This window comes from Patella vulgata, chromosome 7 (genome assembly GCF_932274485.2).
Source record: "Patella vulgata chromosome 7, xgPatVulg1.2, whole genome shotgun sequence".
Lineage (NCBI taxonomy): Eukaryota > Metazoa > Mollusca > Gastropoda > Patellidae > Patella > Patella vulgata.
In genome coordinates, this window is record NC_065885.2 from 26,337,242 (window position 1) to 26,356,151 (window position 18,910).

At 34.3% G+C, this 18,910-nt stretch overlaps 2 protein-coding genes across 6 annotated transcripts; both read right to left on the reverse strand.

The window, feature by feature from the left end:
* Positions 1–508: 508 nt before the first annotated feature.
* LOC126828339 (uncharacterized) lies at positions 509–5,836 on the reverse strand. 5 transcript variants are annotated; one of them, XM_050558039.2, is made up of 2 exons: positions 5,544–5,836; positions 509–3,189 (listed from the first exon to the last, which is right to left on the reverse strand). In XM_050558039.2, the coding sequence occupies exon 2, from the start codon at positions 3,176–3,178 to the stop codon at positions 2,270–2,272; it is 909 nt and encodes a 302-aa protein (XP_050413996.1). In that variant the 5' UTR covers positions 3,179–3,189; positions 5,544–5,836; the 3' UTR covers positions 509–2,269. The 5 variants fall into 5 exon arrangements, with proteins under 5 accessions (XP_050413996.1, XP_050413998.1, XP_050413997.1 ...); XM_050558041.2 differs by having other exon boundaries at positions 5,681–5,835; XM_050558040.2 differs by having other exon boundaries at positions 5,704–5,832.
* Positions 5,837–7,780: 1,944 nt separating this feature from the next.
* Positions 7,781–18,859, reverse strand: LOC126828333 (carnitine O-palmitoyltransferase 2, mitochondrial). The gene is made up of 14 exons (XM_050558025.2): positions 18,723–18,859; positions 18,569–18,606; positions 17,975–18,180; positions 17,702–17,761; positions 17,298–17,401; positions 16,568–16,701; positions 15,396–15,598; positions 14,880–15,026; positions 14,442–14,562; positions 13,441–13,637; positions 12,723–12,892; positions 10,794–11,022; positions 10,159–10,347; positions 7,781–8,341 (listed from the first exon to the last, which is right to left on the reverse strand). Exons 1-14 carry the CDS (start codon positions 18,771–18,773, stop codon positions 8,193–8,195), a joined length of 1,998 nt encoding a protein of 665 aa, XP_050413982.1. The 5' UTR covers positions 18,774–18,859; the 3' UTR covers positions 7,781–8,192.
* Between the last annotated feature and the right edge of the window lie 51 nt (positions 18,860–18,910).

Sequence of the window (18,910 nt, forward strand, 5' to 3'; positions counted from 1 at the left end):
GATATTTTTGCTGGAAAGCGCGAGACTTGGTAGGCTATTAGCGATGATCGAGGAATCTAATAGGCTCCCGAAATATAAAAGTGTGTCCGACGGATAGCAGCCTCCATAACTTTAAGTTCACAACACTTAGCTAAACCTTGTTTGATTTCTATAATCCAGTCCATAATTTTAGCGAAACGTTATAAACGTTATTATTGTAAGTTTTTTTTTACAATTCTGATATATTATAAGGGGGGGGGGGGGTAGCACTGAGCATTGTATCATAAGGTCTGTCCCTGAGTCATCTGGCGTAGTTTCGATTCCCCGGCTGTACGTGACAAGGAGTAGGGTCGCCTGTCCAGCCTCATAGGTTTTCTCCAGGCCCTCCGGTTTCCTCCCACTGCTAAAGACCCCTACGCACAACGAGTTATTGAAATAAAATTGAACCATGTATTAGTCCCGAAATGACCTAGTTTGTGTCATGTAGGCGTTAAACCCCATTTCTCTTTATATATATATATATATATTTAATGTTATTGAAAATTCTGATATAATATATTATAATATTATTGACAATTCTGATATATTATTATTGACATTCTGATAATAAGTAATATAAACGCGTGTTTACACAATACATAGTTTCAAAATACGTTTATAAACGTATATTTGTAAATTAACGTAAATGCATTATACAATTTACATACAACACTTGATAATCCTTTCTGTGAAGATAAGTTATACGTCATGGATAACCAGAATCTGACAAATTTAATAGCTATTTAGAGATATTGATAATTAGCATATTGACATGTACAAAACATACATCTCAGATACTCTTTAGTTTCGTCGATACATTCAAACATTAAATAAAAACAAATCTTGACATCACATTTCTAGAATAATGGACATAATGAAAACGCAGTCTGAGTTCTTCTATACAAATTTAAATATGTTAGCAATAAATTCAGTTTCAGTCTAAATTTTGTAATATTTATTTTGAATATTATAATCCTACCTGTAAGGGAGCCAACTCTGGTTATGAAACTGGGCACATTCGACTGTCACTTATATGAATAAAATATATGTCCGTTTTGTTCAACCAATAACATTAACAAAGGGAAAACCACGCTGGAAAATCCCGAGGAAAAAAAACCTTCACTCAAACCCAGGTTCTCCTGGCTAGTATAAGCCAGCTCCTTACCATAGCCGAGCCAATGTGGATAAAAATGACCAATAAAATATTTTGTATTTTTAGTAAGAATCCACTGATATATATTTTGACAGACTTGGACTACATTAATTTGTGGTTTTGGACATTCTGGTTTACGTCCGTTTTGACAATATCCTGTTTCTATCGTCTGCAGATGTTGCGAAAATTGCAATTCATCATATCTTTGTAAATTGTAGTTTGCTTTCCATGTACACGTTTCCACTAGCGGAAAAACACAGCGTTTTAGCGCGCGATTTTATATATTTCCATGCATGTGTACCGAAAAATCTTTAAATAGAGTCATATATTGTTTACGTTCAGTCGCGGCCTTTTTATAATAACACCGTGTACAAATTAATCTGCAATTTCTAAGATGAATATGCAACAACGATTGACTTAGTGGAAGAGAACTCGCGTTTATTCCACAAGAAAGTAAACATCCGCTACGGAAAAGTCGTTCATCGAGCAACTTTTTTCACTACGCGTTTTCTCGCACGCGGAAATACTTCCATGGAAATGGTACCATAAACCATTACATTTGCATTAGACGCGTACACGGAGAGCGACCGTTTCCATGGCTGAAAAAACGTTGCTCGATGGCGTTTCTTCTCGCGTAAAATGTGCACATGCGGATGTTTACGCCCTGTCGTACAAACACCGGTTCTCTTCCATGAGTACATGTAAAGCGGGCCTTCTGCAAATGTATAAATGACTTTCAGAGAATTTAAAGGACAATATTGGTGTCACTAATTATCACACGAGTTATACTTCTATATAATTGACTGAAGTGGCGAGTGATAACAGACACACGGGCGAATTTCTGCTCAAGTATAATTACTTCTAAGACCAAATCGGATCAAAATTGTGACCTTTAGAGGGTCCACAACCTTAACAAGTGACCAAATGAAAATGTGGGCGTATAAAAACAAGGGAATGTACGGACTATTTCTATTTTCTCGTTTTCCCTTATTTAGTGACATTCAATTACTTTTTTGAATTATCAGATTAAATTATATTTGGAACGTGTTTAACCAGTTCTATCACATATGTGATAATGACTGACACCAATATTGTCCTTTAAGTGTTGCTTCTTATATTAACGAGTGAAAGAATATGCCTGATACTTTCTCTAAACTCGGGGGATATAAACCAAACGCACGGCATAAGTCCTGATTTTATCAGCAAATAAAAATTAGCAATAGTCGCCATAACTTGGCAGTTGTGAGTAAAGCAAACCGCACTGCCTAGATCTCCTAGAATAGCTATTGCCGGAAGAGGTAACAAACAAGAAACCGCTACAGCAACTGCGTGTGTTTTGAAAGTCAGCAGCTGTCGTTCAACAGAGTAGAGGTCTTTTCTTACTCGAATGAAAAGGACTATCAAAAAGATAATGTTAAATATCATCGGTGCCCAGTACGCCATCAATGCCAAAACAATCGTTCCCAATTTATCTATAGCGAACTGATCTGTACATGATATGCCAACTTTTAAGGAAAATGAAATGCCTGTAACTCGAACATTATAAGTCGAAACAACCACCATTATAAAATAAAACCAGAAGAGGGCAAATACTGTCACGAGCAAAAACACTTTGAGACATTTTTTGATTTGTGCTCGGCAACAATCCGATATCAGTTTGAACACATTCATTAAACCCAGTGAATGTACAGTCATAAAAGTTACATAAAACGGTATGACTGTGTAATTAAACAAAAAATCACATCCATTGTCCCAATAGCCCTTCACAAAATAGTCAACGGTCAGGGGACCAAAAATGAGTCCCATACATAAATCAGCAACCGTAATATGAGCAATACACAGACTTTCTCGGGCATTTCTTAAACACTTGGAAGCTACAATTGCCATTAGAACAACAATGTTCGCTAAAATAATCCAAATTGAAAATATGGAGCCAACAAAAGCCGATAACCCAGGCACTCCCCATTGTCCATAAACCGGTAATGTTGCGTTAGCTACAGGATCCATCTTACAATCTCCTGGAAGGTTAAAAAAAGGGGGTATCAAAATTAAATATGTACTTGTCTTTTCAATTTTTCAGTTTGAATGTTTATGGAAAGAAAAATATAAATTCCCCGCCCGCCGACGTGTGTACATGTGGCCTGAATTTTTTGTTGGCCCTAAGGTACTTGCCTTATTTGCCTAATCCGGCACTGGTGGGGAAACAACCAAGTCTTTTTAATTTGCCTATGAGATTCGTCTAATATCTTGACTGTAATAGCCGACATTCTTGGATCACGAATAGTAGATCAGTCGTCTGCTATTTTATTAAATGATAAGACTTGGTTGGACCGAGAAGTCTTATTCGTTCCTATCCAATCAACTTCATATAAAATGGAGGGTGATAATGATTATGCCCAGTATATATTACAGTTTATCATCCAATAATACATTCTACAGTAGATATCGCTTGTGTGATATATTTCATAATAATCTATTGCGATATCTCCTTAGGAGATATCGCTTTACATGAATTTGATTGGTCAGTTGAAAAGGAACTACTTTTTTATTTTCAAAGTACAGTTCATTTCTTATTAAAAGTAACTTTTTTTTTTTATTAAAAATGAACTGTTGTTATTCAATTGACCATGATGGAAACACTGGGTCAATATAAAGGACTTTGCAAAGGTTGAATTGCTGTCAAAAAATGATGTATCACTACGCCGTAATGTTCAGTAAAAGTGAAATCTACAGCAAAGAATTATATTTATCTATTTGTGCACTAAGAAGGGACTGGGTGATAAATAAAATCTCCTACTCGTCTTTTTTGATAAAAAAGACTGGTAGGAGATTCTCTATATATAGTATATGCAATAAGCAGCCTTCCATGGGAGATAAGGCATGAGTCATATTATTTACGAGATGGCCTACCTTAGTAACATTCTGTCACAAGTGTTATATTATCCATACAACAATCTAAGGTAGTCTTATTATGGCGTATTTTATTGAGGTCAACCTCGCTACAGTTATAGCTAAGCGACCACGGCTTGTAGCATGGCTCTTTTAACCATGTAGATATCGCAAAAACCAAAGAGCTAATTAAAGTAGCTAAGTCTCTAACTCAATATCATCTAAAATCTTCAACATTGAAAACATGATTTATTTGTCAAATTAAATCAACAATCATGTTGTGATCTTACCGGAAAAGATGGGCTTTTGATATCCAATATTTAAGACAAAATAAACATTTTACCATTGGTACACGAATCGTGTACAGCCCCAGTTGTATCAAGAGACTCGAGGGACGAGGCTAGACACATTGCATCAAATCAAACGGCGTATGTAGACTGGAATAACCAGACGCTAGAAATTTGCACTCGCTTGAGACTGCTGGCTTATTTCGCCGAACATAACTGATTTGAAATTGGAGTAAAAACGGAAACCACTGAATGTAAATCAGTTTATATACATTCATATTACAGTATTATATGCGTTGCGACCCACTTTTGTCAATTTGTAGGTCCCAAATGTTAGCGATTTAGCTCCTTTAAACACTATAGTTACTGTTTACTCAGTTTTTTTAGTACATTACAACCAAGCTAGACTATTTGTAAAGGAAAACATAGTTGTCCAAATTTGATAAGGATGTTAACAATTCCTGACATGTAAATTATATATCTGGAATAGATAGTCCTAGAATATTGATAATCAACAGGCTTCATCCTATCCGATCACAATGCTTCACAACACATTTAAAAATCAACAGGCTTTATTGTGTGAAAGGGATCATGTTTCACACCAAGTTGTAGTATCGCTAGTTCAGCTTTGAACGTAGGTCTCATACACTCGCCCACACTGATCAGCAGTGAATATTCGCTAGGTAGTCATCTTTTACAGAGATATTAAAAGACTTTCGTAATACTCTGTGAAACAGATTAACACTCGCCCTGTACGTTCACTCGTTCAGGAACCATATCCTATTGAATCCTTGTCGAAACTAAAATCGACCCCAGTCAATTTTACTGGGCAACTGTTTACTGCTAAGCGGTCGCGTGTCAGTCTCTGTGAAGGCCTGAACACTACGTTCAGTGAGCCTGAAATATAGTATCGCATGTTCACAATGTTTCGGATTTTTAAGGGGCTTAACTTCGGAACGGAAGTTGACCGAATGCTGAAAATTCGATAGGGTTCGTTATCTCATGACCCCAATATTTCCTCGCGTTCTCCACCGACTTCTCGCTTTCCGGTTCTTGATTTAGTCGAGATAATAAAATGGCCCTAAAAGGCTTCCATAGTATGGTCGCCGTAAAATTCAATCCCGATTTTGTTAATTCGACCAAGACATCACAGTTCCTTACCACACAGAAAAAAACGTCAATAAATAAAAGCATACCTGATTTACGGTGTGAAAAAATGGTTTAATAGTTCTGAACCACGAACAGGGCTCAGTTTTTTTTAAACCTTTGGCATCTACTGATCTTGTTTGAGATATCACTAAGTAATTTAAGATGGAAGCTGGCGAAAGCTTACCAGTTCAAACAGAGGGTACTCACTTAGCTAGACAAGTGTAAATAAGATTCGATTTGATGTGAAAACACAACTTCTTCGAGACTTTGGTTTGATACGATTTAGTAGCCGGATTTTATATTGCGCAATACTTTGACTGTTGCTATTTCATTGGCTGGTTGGATCTCGCACGAAATGTTTTATGGTGGTCTATTTCCGCCACTTCGCGCCTTTCAAAATACCCAGGTTTTAAGACAATTAACGACTGGCATTCAATTCGGATTACTTATTTCAACGAACAAATCTGATTACAAATACGATAAAAATGTAAATGTGCCCTTTTTGAGCCATTGTAGCTTCCAAAAAGTCAACGCTAAAATGCAGACCATAATCAACCCTCATAGTGCCATCTAATGGGTCTGATTTTCAACAGATTAGAATCCGATCTGCATTTTAATGGGGGTTGATGATTACCCGTAAACATGGATAATCAAGACTTTATTTATTTTTGTAATAACGGTAACAATTACAATTGAGGCTACAGTGTTATTGAAATGAGAATTTCTCGACTAGACTCAAGTAATTTGATTGAAATTTGCAGCATATTCACTTTACATTATCTATTTTTTTTTTTTTAACTATTATAGCATGGACGGTCAGCTCTTTCATAATCTTCCATAATGCCGCTTTAAGCTGCAATATATAAATAACACTCTTTCCCGTTCTAAGGCTATTTTCTAATCCTTACCTTCTATTTTTCACCCGGGTGGCTAGGTGGTTAAGACTCTGGCTCGCTAGCCTGGAGGTTGTGTGTTCGATCCCTGCATTGGCCGAGAAAGATCATCTGGATTTTCCGACGTGGTTTCCCCTGATCGTCAGTGGTGCAGAACGGATGGCCTGACAAGCACAGGTGTCTAATCCTTCGGATAACACGGAAAACCGAGGTACCGTGTATACATTGGAATGCACGTAAAAGATCCCTTGGCAGTTGGAATTCGATATAAGAGTAGGCGATAGTGCCGCTGCCCAGGCAAAATTTCCCTCATAGCACACTGTATGGCGTATGCCCCTCTTCATTACCCCAGTACAGGAGCAGAACAGTAGGACGTTAAACCCCATTTCATTTCATTTCTTTTTTTCACCGATTCTTTTTCGCCAAAAGGAATCACTTCTTTCCACATCTGACACAAATTTATACATAATAATTTGAGTATAATACCTAGATTGTTGTCATCCCCTTTGGTTGAATGCAATTTCTTGTGAACTCTCTGCAGACTATGTTTCTATCAGTGAAACGATGAAGCTTTTGAATTTCCGTTAAGGTCTTTCAGAGTTATGACACTTATTTCACTTTGTCAACGATCTGTACAAGATTTAGACAAGATGAATCCTATTAAATTTCAAAAATTTTCCTTTTAATTGCATCGAGAGATAAAGCCCTTGTTTAATTTTGTGGAATTTTGTGAAAGGTATTATCCGATTTGTTGGTAATTGATATGCATTATTCAAATTAGTGAAATGGAAAAGACTACATGTATGACCATTGAATAATTTATGTTAAAGGGACAATAACACTCTTGCTGGCTTGACAGCTCCAGAAAATAAAAAATAGCCTTATTCTAAGTACTAGATGTGTTAGTGTCCTACCTGTTGTGTAAATTATCCATTCAATCCTACTTTACTTGTCCAAAGGGTTCAAAAATATTTTTAAATCCAAGTCACATTTGAAAAGCTTTACGTCAGGCTTTCCAAATCATTTAGTTGAATTTTTCCAATTTTTTAAATTAGGTGTGTTAAGATGAAATATGTATCATCAATTAATTGGAATATTGTAAAATAATACAATCTGTTGACCAGAATAAAGATTGGGACATATTATTCAGTTACAACAAGAGTGGTATTGAGCCTTTAATTATTACCTCAGTTATGGCTCAAATGATTTTGCTTGATATTTACCTAATGAGACAACCTACAAATGATCTTTATTGTCTTGTGAATGCTCCCATTAACTACAAAGGCACGAAGAAAAAATTAGCTGTAGTTTCTTATGGTAAATTGCATCAAGATACTGAAATTTTAGATTTCAATAACTGACACACTTTGAAAAGTGTGACAATTTTATTTTTCATCAAAAAATACATAAATAGATGTTCATGTAAATATAGATCACAATAATATTACACAGTAAACAGTATGTCTTGTGGAATTAATAACAAATAAACAATTTACATTATATAACAGTATTCAGAAAAAAAATATCTTGTAAAATTAGGGATTTTAATGAACATTGCTCCATTTTTGAAGTTGAGTATTATGTTCATATTTAAGTTTATTGATGTATGTATCATGTATTGAATTTGCCAAGTAATAGATCCAAGGGGCAAAACATCATGCTGGATTTTGGGAACTCCATGAATATTATTATTACATGTAGCTAAGATATATTTCATATTGAAAAAATGTCATAACCTGATAATCTGCTTACATAAGGAAATATTAACCAATAACTAAATGAGATATCACAAATAGACAAAGATCACGATTTATTGCTAGGTTTTTGGCCTTGTAATATACTGTATATATCATCTAGTGCTACTTGACAACTTTCTATAAAACCATGTACATCTCGAGCAGGTGGAAAACTTGTCACATTAAAACCTAGACGATTATCTTCGACAGAGTAACCTGTTAAAATAAAAAAAAAATTATTAATGTAACATAATTTACTAAAGTTTTTAAAAATAAAACCAGTGATTACGTTTCTAGTGTAAGGAAAGATTTGTAATATAAGAATCTTCAATGAAAAAAATGGAATTAAACAGTTAGAAGGTTTAATGGATCCATGTGATTTAAAGCGTTGACACATGGATCCAAAATTTTCACAGTCTACAACAGAATACAATACAGAACAGCTGTATTCATCCGCAAAAAAAAATAGTACCTAAAATTCATGTACATTATATAGGTTTAAACGTCAAATAAGGTCAAATGAATAGAGACGTCTTTAATATATACTAAATATTCATATCATCCCAAATCGACAATAAAACAGTGAGAAAAAGGAAAATCTAAGTAATGGCAATCTAATTAACATAAAATTTACGACATAATCGATTCTTCAATGTTTTGATGGTGATCATGAAGAAAATACATCTGTTCTCAGGAATCCGATAAGATTTTCAAAAAAAAGATCACTAGAATTATAGATTGTTATTCCACAAAGTCGAAAGGTATGTTAGATTTTTCATTCAGTCAAGTTAGAGCGAGTTTATTGCCGTCCTTTGAGCTCCAAACCCGATAGAAATGAAGGCGGAAGTGGCCATAATAGTTTTAGAGATCACTACGTGATGGCGCTCCTGTGTCGCGACAAACAGGGCCGATTTGTCAAGCCAACAGTGAGGCCTTGATGCCATAATAAACAAAATACATTCATTAAGTACTTGCCTATTTATCTTTGATAAAGCATCGAACAATTAAATGGGCTATCTCTCCTTAGCCCAAGCAGAAAATAATCATCATTTAATTTAGTAAATTCTAATTGAGAAAGAGTGATGAAAGTTGGTGTATACCGGTAGTGCATTACATCAATAACTAAGTTCAACTTGAGCTAACCAGATATAAGCAATTTAATTAATTTGTTGATGCTTTGAAACACAAGAACTTTTATTCACTTGGCAGTTTTCATCAACCCTTCCTTGAAGTGTCAAATTTGACAATGAATCCCTCCCATGTGTATGGCGCTATTGTGTGTCGCATATGCAGCTCAGTGGTTCTGTTGGGGCGATAAGTTCTTCATCTGTGAACATACTCTCAAATCATGTCAAGTGTCCATGACTATTTATCATATCACATCCTGCATAGGTATTTGCAGTTCAAACAGAATATCAAACAGTTACATAGATACAACAGGAACTAGTTATATACCCTCCGGCAATAGATAACACTCATGATCATACATGCAATTGTCTCTTTATCAGGTCATGGTATGCTTACTGACCAGTGCATATGCCTTTGAAGTCATGTGGAGCTTGTACACAGATCATGTGTAGTTTGTAAATGACATATGGGATTAATAACATGTTTAATTAGATCATAGCCAGTTCGTGCCTAAACAGAAGTATATACAGAGTTGAAAAGTCAATATAATATATTATCAAAAGCAGCTTAGATCAATAAGTTCTATGCACCTAAATAATCGTTCAATTTGATGAAAGTTATAGAGTACTTTGTCACAATACATCAATACTATAACCAAGTTTGATTACGAGCATTTTCTGCAGAATGATAATTAATTGGATTGCTTGATGCATTATAAAAAGATAAATGTACAAGTAATTAATGAAAAGAGTACCATGCTTGATAACACTAGATCGATCTGTATAATGGGAGGTCCCATTTCTTACGTGGAGACTTTAACATGATGATAAATTTACTAGTACTGTAACCTTTCCACTACCGGAGTTCCGATCCCCAAGTGACAAAATAAAGAAATATTGTATTACCTATACCAAGACCATCAGGAACAACCGGTGCAAAACCTCCTATGAGAACTGATGGATCTGATAATGTAGATGTGGAGAGGATGATATGATTTATATAATTATAGGACGGATCAGCAAATATATCTAGGTTTTTTCCTTGAGCTTCAGCCAGTCTCTTCAACGTGAATAAATGACGATCAAATCCATGACCTATTCAAAAAATGTACATGAAATTAATAACATACTAATATTTCACGTTTATCTAGGACTGCAAAATACACAAATGTAAAGGCACAGGCTCTTCACCATAATCCCACACTTGTATGTGACAAGGAATAAGGTCGTTGTCCAACATCGTTGGTTTTCTACAGGGCCTCCAGTTTCCTCCCATTGTTAAAAAAAAGTTACTAATTTGTTTATAACCATATGATTGACCTAGTTTGCGCCAGTGGACCTTAAACAGAGGCAGATCCATCCCCCCCCCCCCTAATTTTCGACAGTGCCCTTTTTTCCTTCTAAAAGTGCCTTTTCTCAAACCCAAATATGTCCGATGCAGGGATCCCAAATGACTCAAACCATGGACTCAAACACACCAGTCTGGTCATTTTTGCTTTTATTTATATATATTAAACTTAAATGTTGTACATTTCTCTTACCCATTGCAGCATTTTTAGTTAATTCTGAATGAACAGTAGAACACTCCTTAATGGTTGCCTGTAATTCTTCTACAGAGGCAGTTGTGTTTTTATTATATACCAGCTCACACATCTTTAAAGTAGCTAATGTACATGGTCTAATAGTTTCTGTACGGCCATGTTTATAAGCTGATGTACTACATGACTCATATGTTCCGACTGTTTTACCATACATACGATAAAATGCCATCTACAAAACAACAAGCCAACAGTGAGGCTGATGTCCCCCGCCGAAATAGGAAAATAATTAGAGGACACATATAAATTTATCACAAATAAGCGGAACGGACAGACAGACAAACAGACAGACGGACGAACCCATTTTAATAGTTCCCTGCTTTCTTCGAAAGGCGGGGGACAATCAAAGTAGGAGAGTTATTGTTTTCCAAAGTCTCGACCAATCAAATTGCGTATCGCTCTGCTTACCCTGAGCAGAAAATGCTCATTATCAAACTTAGTCAAGGTATTACTGTAATGAAACTATACACCAAGTTTCATCAATCTCACTTAATTAGAACTAAAGTTATCGTGTCCCAAAGCATCAACCAATCAAATTGCTTATCTCTGCTTACCCTAAGCGGAAAATGCTCATCTTCGAACTCCATCAAGGCATTGACCTAATCAACACATACACCAAGTTTGAACATTCTAGCTCAATTAGGAAGAGAGTTATCGTGCCCCAAAGTATCAACCAATCAAATTGCTTATCTCTGCTTACCCTAAGCGGAAAATGCTCATCTTCGAACTCCATCAAGGCATTGACCTAATAAACACATACACCAAGTTTGAACATTCTAGCTCAATTAAAAGTTATCGTGTCCCAAAGCATCAACCAATCAAATTGCTTATCTCTGCTTACCCTAAGCGGAAAATGCTCATCTTCGAACTCCATCAAGGCATTGACCTAATCAACACATACACCAAGTTTGAACATTCTAGCCCAATTAGGAAGAGAGTTATCGTGTCCCAAAGCATCAACCAATCAAATTGCTTATCTCTGCTTACCCTAAGCGGAAAATGCTCATCTTCGAACTCCATCAAGGCATTGACCTAATAAACACATACACCAAGTTTGAACATTCTAGCTCAATTAGGAAGAGAGTTATTGTGTCCCAAAAAGTGTGACGGACAGACAGACGGACGGACGGACGGACGGACGGACGGACGGACGGACGGACGGACGGACGGACGGACGGACGGACGGACGGACGGACGGACGGACGGACGGACGGACGGACAGACAGACAGACAGACAGACAGACAGACAGACAGACAGACGAACCCATTTTAATAGTCCCCTGCTTTCTTCGAAAGGCGGGGGACAATAAAATACTACTGAGAACCTATCGCACCCCATCAAAGTTCAAATTAAAACAAACTAAAACTTTAAGATACTTGTTATTTTAGCATACTAAATAAAAACACCCAAGGAAATTGATTAATTACAATTGCATTTCAAATAATCATTGTGAAAGGTTTTATACATTTTGTTGAAGTGCATATTAACAATGCATCTTAAAAAGAATCTTTGATTGTATTGGTGGCTTGATAATCCCGAAGACAAATTACAACTAATCCTTCTTTCGATTCAACTACACGTTCTGAAATCTGTAACCTTTTGGCCTATTCCATATAGAAACTGAGAGTTTTTATTTTTTTAAAAAAATATCACAGAGACAGAGCATCAGATAACTGAACTGGATTAGGATAAATATTTGAAAGAGACTTTTACCTTGGATTAACCAGTTTTATTCACTAAAATATATCTGGTACTGCTCCTTTAGGTTCTGTTTAGTTAAATAAATCTAAGGAAATATATGTAAGTTTTGATTTATCAAACTATTCATATTTCAGTTTGGCATAGAAATTGTGGAGAAAAAAAAACCCTACCTGTATTGCTAGTTGTAAAACCGAATCAGGACTAAGTTTCTGTTTCTTTATAAACTGACGAGTGTATTTTTGATATTCAAGATGGTGAAAATCTAAAGAATTTATCTTGGCATCAAATTTCTGTTTGGCTTCTGTTATTTTTGTCTCAATATTTCTGTCAAGATTGAATTCTGTAACAAAGAGTATATATTACATTAACTTTAAACCAAGACTGATTTTAAACAGGTTATAGTAAATTGTATATTTAACTAATTTAACAAAGAACAAATCAGGTTCAAATCATAGATCATCATGCATTCATCCGTCTGTAAATTTAGAGTTATAAGTTATTAATTATTATTATTTATTTTGCACCCCATTCACCAAAGTGTACTGTTCAAACAGATTTACAATATAAAATATAGAGGCTAATCCTACAATGTAAAAAAAACCCCTATAAATACCTGCAAAACTAGATGCATATTGTGCATTTTTAAACGCCCCAAAAAACAACAGAATCTTCATGGCATTCATGCCAATAAAGTAGAAAGCTGTGCCCTTTTGAAATACTTTTCTTTTTAAACCTACATTTTTAATTTCAAATGACCTTGCAGCATTTTTATAAATTCTCACATCCTTTTTGAGCTTCTATTTGTACACCTTATATTTAACTGTAATGATGTGGGAATATAAAATTCATGAAACTAAAGTCAGATCTATAATAGTATATAATACATACCTAATCTTTGTACACTTTTAGAGGAATCTATAGATGAGGGACGAGTATCAGGATTGGCACTAGGTTTCTCAGTGGTATCCTTGAATACTTCTTTAAAATATCTTAAAACAGCCACACCATCACCCCAAGCATGCTCAAAATTGACAGCAGCTGTTCCAGCTTTATTCAAAATTAGCATAAAACTTTTTTCAAACCATCTGAGAAAAGACAATTCCAAACTCTAACCATCAGATCTTCCATTTAATGTACATGTATGCAGAGAACATTGCATTTATATGCCACCCAAATTTATTTTTTGGAAAATTAGGAGATCCTGTCTCCCAGTTAGTAGATCCAGAGACGGTCTGTAATACTGGTAGTGTTACACTCCCGCAAACATTGGGAGCTATTACAGGTCGGAACAATGACATATCTTGATTTGGCTAAAAATTATCAATAATTGATATGTCCGTTTAAACATACATTATGCAAGAGCTAAATCTGCCTATTGTAGGTCTTTCTTTAGGTCTGAAATGTTATCTAAATCATTAATTAGACATTAATTAACTTATCCAGACCATAATCAACTCTCGATGTCATCGCTAGCCTGCGATGTTTATTGGATTAGGTTCCAATTTTCTGTTCGACTTCCATTCATGATTTAATCATGAAATGGATAATCGAGACTATGTTTTTTTTATCGTACCGACTTAAGTAATGAACTTAAGTAATGATGATCGAGGCTAGGCCGAAAATTCAATCGCTAAAATCTTGGTTCAGAGTGGGTCAATTTGACTGAAATTTTCAGCAAATTGCCTTTACATTATCTAGTTCTTAACTATTGTAGTGAGAACTGCCACCTCTTTATCTAATCTCCCATAATGATCTTTAACTGTCTGGGATACATATATAACAACTATCAGTTAAAAGTAGACTTCTTCATAGACAACAATTGTGCAATATCATCTCATATCTCTTTACATGTAAAAAAAAAAAAATCTTTTTCACTCAAAACTACCGACCTGTTAATGCCATTACCATGTAAAAAAGCTCTAGATACTTGATTGGGATCAGTGGGTTGGGCATCATCTAATACAAGTGCAAACACAGCACCATCTACTAATTTTAATGTATTCTCATTACCTACAATAAATATTCAATAAATTTATGTTATACTTTGATGTCTATGAATTAAGTGACAGGTCTGCTATTTTATCAAATTCTTGATTGATATTATCATGCTACAGGTGGATCGTACCCTCATTAAACCAAGTATAAAGGTATCTGTAACACCAATAGATGTTAAGCATTTAACATAGTAAAATACACACTTAAAAGTAGTAAGCTGACTTCGAAAAATTGTGCTGACAAGAAAATTAAATCTTAGGAATGTTGTAATATCACTAATTACAATAGTACATCATATCAACAAATAAATTTAAAAATCCTCTCTCATATACCTGCATTAACAAGTTGTTCTCTGACTGTTGCCCATACATCACGATTTTCTGAGGTTAAGATACTAACTGGATATTCTGGACTTGGTGTTTTATCTTCCAGTATATATTTAATATGTGCCATGATGTCTTCTACAGCTACAATATTGCCTGGTAAAAAGAATTATGCTCAGTTAATATGGATTGGCATTACAGATCAAATTTGATAAAGCTTCTATACTTCATATTTCATCATAAAAATAATACAAGCCTAGAAATTATAAATCATACATGAATACAAAATCTATAGGCATTTCATAATAAAATTCATACAAAACTGAATCATTTCATCATGAAATTAATACAAAATTAAATCATTTCATCATGAAATTAATACAAAATTGAATTATATTTCATCATGAAATTAATATAACAATAACATTGAATCATTTCATCATGAAATTAATACAAAATCTAATAATTTGCCATTTTTGCATTGATTTCATATAAAAAAGAAAATCCATCAAATCCTTTCCTTACCGTCTCTATCAAGTACATCAAATAAATAGAGATTTCCATTTCTAAGAACTACAAGATGTTTAGCTGATGGATCAGTATAAAGTTCATCTTTCTTGTGTCTAGGTATCCGAGTCGAACAAAATAATCGTTTATACTGGCTCATATCTAGAGGAAAAGCTTTATACCAGTATGCTCCGTACCATGATAATGCTTCAGGTAACATTCTGCAATAAAAGTTCATAATGTTTACAAATCTTCAAATGAAAAAGTTTGTTCACTGACATAATAACTTTATTATAGTAACATAGTTCCAAACCATATGATGATGTAAATAAAAGTATTAAAATGTGCAATCTGTATTCTTTCCTGTGATGACAACTGTCAATAATAAATTTTAACTCTTAAAATTATTCAGTGATCTCAAAAACATTAAATTAACAGAGAACAGTGTTGACCTAGAACATTCCTTGGGTAGAGAATTTGCCTGGCAAGCAAAAATGTCTAGTAGTCCAGATTCGATGAAATTGTGTGTGTGTGTGTGTGTGTGTGTGTGTGAAATAGCTTTATTTAACGTCTGCTTCCTCTAAAGTGCTATCGCAGACAACTTCGATGAAAAAAAACAAGGTCCTGTTTACATGTATACCATTATCAGCACATTACAGGTCCCCTGAGCCATTGTACGTCATGCAAGATTTTCCTCATAGCACACTGCATGGCATATATGCTCTTCTTCATTAGCCTGGCAAGCACAAAAAAGTGATAACTTACACCCCCTCCCCCCATTTCATTAAACCAACAGAGGCCTGTAGTATTGTCTTTTACTTTCACTTCATAACTAAATGTACAGAAAAGAGAAATTCTAGTGGACAGATTTCTGAACTGCAATTGTATCAAATAAATGTTGTTATACCAAAGCACGGACGGAGTAACATAGTCCGGAACAACAGTTTTTAAATTAAAATAAATAATACAAATGTTTGACTTTTGAGATACTTATATATTGAAAGATCTGGCTTGCATTGCATTTAAGCCAATTATAAACATATTACAGATTATTAAGCTCTTGATATGCACTCGTCGACATAGTCCTTTAGCTGCCACACAGTATTGGTAAATTTCATAACGTATTCTTAAGCATAGTTACATTGTATACCGTCTTTGTTCTTTATGTAGAAAGGAATTACAATTTTTACCTAACAAGACGTCTAAAACTTTCATTGTCACTTTTAGCTGGATTTAAATGAAATACTTCCGGAGATAAATATTCATCTCGTAAAGTTTTCATAAATTTCACTGATGAAACCACCATGTTGGTTGCTCGCAATAACTGTAACAAATATTCAATATCTTAATAAATGTGCCATAAAATTAATCTGAATTGATTGGTATAATATTAAATGTTTAAAAGCAATGACAATTTCAAATCAAATCTGTGGAACCACTAACCCCAAAGTTTCTAAAGATTCTACTGTGTATTACATTCTGAAAACTTCTTCCTTAAAACAGCCAGTTAATCTAAGATACCTGGTTAATGCATACAATATAAGTTACAAGTGCTGGAGACAATTAACACCTCAAAATTAACTATCATAGAAAATGAACTAATTTCTAAACAATCTTGATTCTGAAGACTAAAGGGGGATAACTCAAACAGGTACAATGACCAATAAATAGAGCCATTATAAATTTACATGGATATCTTTAAACAAATTCCTAAATACTCATCAGCTACACAAACAATCTATACAGAAAAGGAATTTAATAGCCCATACAGTGATTATATTTACTACCAATAGATTGGAATTCAGTCTAAGAATTAACTCAAAACTCATACTGCCAAAGTTTTTATGACAAAGCTGGACACCAAAAGATGTAATCTCATTTTAAAGGTTTTTTTTGTGTTAGAATATTATCAGCATTTACTTGATTATTATATTCACGTCTTGGATCATCATTAAATACCATAAAAGGATTGTGGGTAATAACAACAGGTCGTCTGTCTTTCAAATACATATCAAACCATACATCTAAAAGAAAATATGCAAAATATAGTTCTTTCAAAGACATTAATAAAATCTAGCATGTGGCAAAAGTATACAAGGACTTTCAATAGTGAAATCATAGATTTCTTTCCAAGGCATTAATGTGATCTAGCATGTGACAATTTTAACTAAAGTTCTGACAAAAATATACATGGAATTTTGAATGCTATAGATTTTTCTTCTTCTGATTTTTCAGTGTGCTAAACGATGTAAAAAAATCTGTGTTTTTAGATAACTTTTAAACAATGAGCATACATGTAATATTAAGTCCTAGATATACAGTACCTGATACATAATTAGTGTGTTTATTTTTTTTATCTGTGGCAACCAATTCTTCTTGCAATACTGAAATTAAGGAGGAAGAAATTAAGAAAACCATCAACATTTAGAAATTTGTTGAAAGGAGAATTATAAATTAGAGAGAGAAATGGGACCAAACATTCTCTCATCAAAACCCAAAGTGCATGCTCTAGGCCACTTAGTCATTCACATACCCTGAAAGGAAGCTCCAATGACAATTTTTTTACATGGTGGTAAAATTGTTCAACTTTTTCTCACCCTGTCCATCGGTTTCTTGAAAGTTTTTCACCAAAGATTCTGTTCTAGAGTAATCATCTGCAGATAACAGTGGTTTCTGAGAGGCAAGATATCTTTCACAGGTTTTTTCAAGTTTTGGAACTGGCAATCTTGGGAGACTTTTCTGAAAGTGGTAAGTTGGTACAGAACTTTTCTCTAAATATTCGCTTTCAGGGAATCCTCCAGAACTGTAAAATAATTTAATTTAGGACTATCAGATAGCCCTACATGTGCCAACTTCATTAAAACAGCATTAATATGTCACCGGTGACATATAGAAACTATAGTCATGGTGGGTTAATTATATCAAATAATATTTCTACTGAAATTTAAAATCTAGAAATGGCTTTATTATCAATATTAAACATTTGATTTCTGATAAAATACATCTAATATCTAATTCCAATCTACTCTAGGGCCTCGACAATAATATTAACAGGTCTGGTCATTTTCTAGCTATTATCACTACTCACCGCAATTATCGTATTATCTAAGAGACTGCAGATCACTCATCCTTTGCAACCATTTAATTTGAAAAAAAATATCAAGTACTAGGCCTATATATTTATAAAATACCTGTAATATTTTGGGCAAGTTTTCTTCCCTTGTAAATTCTGCAAGAAAAAAAACAAGAAATGAAGAATCAAAATCACAAAATGCATTTCGCCCAAAAAGCAAACAAAAGGGCATTCACATTGAGAAAATAAAATAAATGAAAATGTTCCTTTACATGTTTGACTGCATTTGAAGTTAAATGCTTAATACTGGTAATCTTCAACATCTTTCAAGTTTCAAACACTTCACATTGGACTCGGCGAAAAGAATGAACTTTGGTACGTACTAGTTCAGTAACGAATTAAAATAAGAGTTATTCCCCTTTTATCAGTGGCGCTTGGCAATCAATGGTGAAATAAAATT

Bases quoted from the DNA above. Each gene is read 5' to 3' on its own strand.
- LOC126828339 (XM_050558038.2), bottom strand. From the start codon at position 4,470: ATGTGTCTAGCCTCGTCCCTCGAGTCTCTTGATACAACTGGGGCTGTA. The intron at 3,190-4,403 runs GTAAAATGTTTA...TTAACCTTCCAG, and splicing joins ACACGATTCGTGTACCAATG to GAGATTGTAAGATGGATCCT.
- LOC126828333 (XM_050558025.2), bottom strand. From the start codon at position 18,773: ATGTTGAAGATTACCAGTATTAAGCATTTAACTTCAAATGCAGTCAAA. The intron at 15,599-16,567 runs GTAAAAATTGTA...CTTTTATTGCAG, and splicing joins AGTTTTAGACGTCTTGTTAG to AATGTTACCTGAAGCATTAT. The intron at 14,563-14,879 runs GTATATGAGAGA...TATTTATTGTAG, and splicing joins AGAACAACTTGTTAATGCAG to GTAATGAGAATACATTAAAA.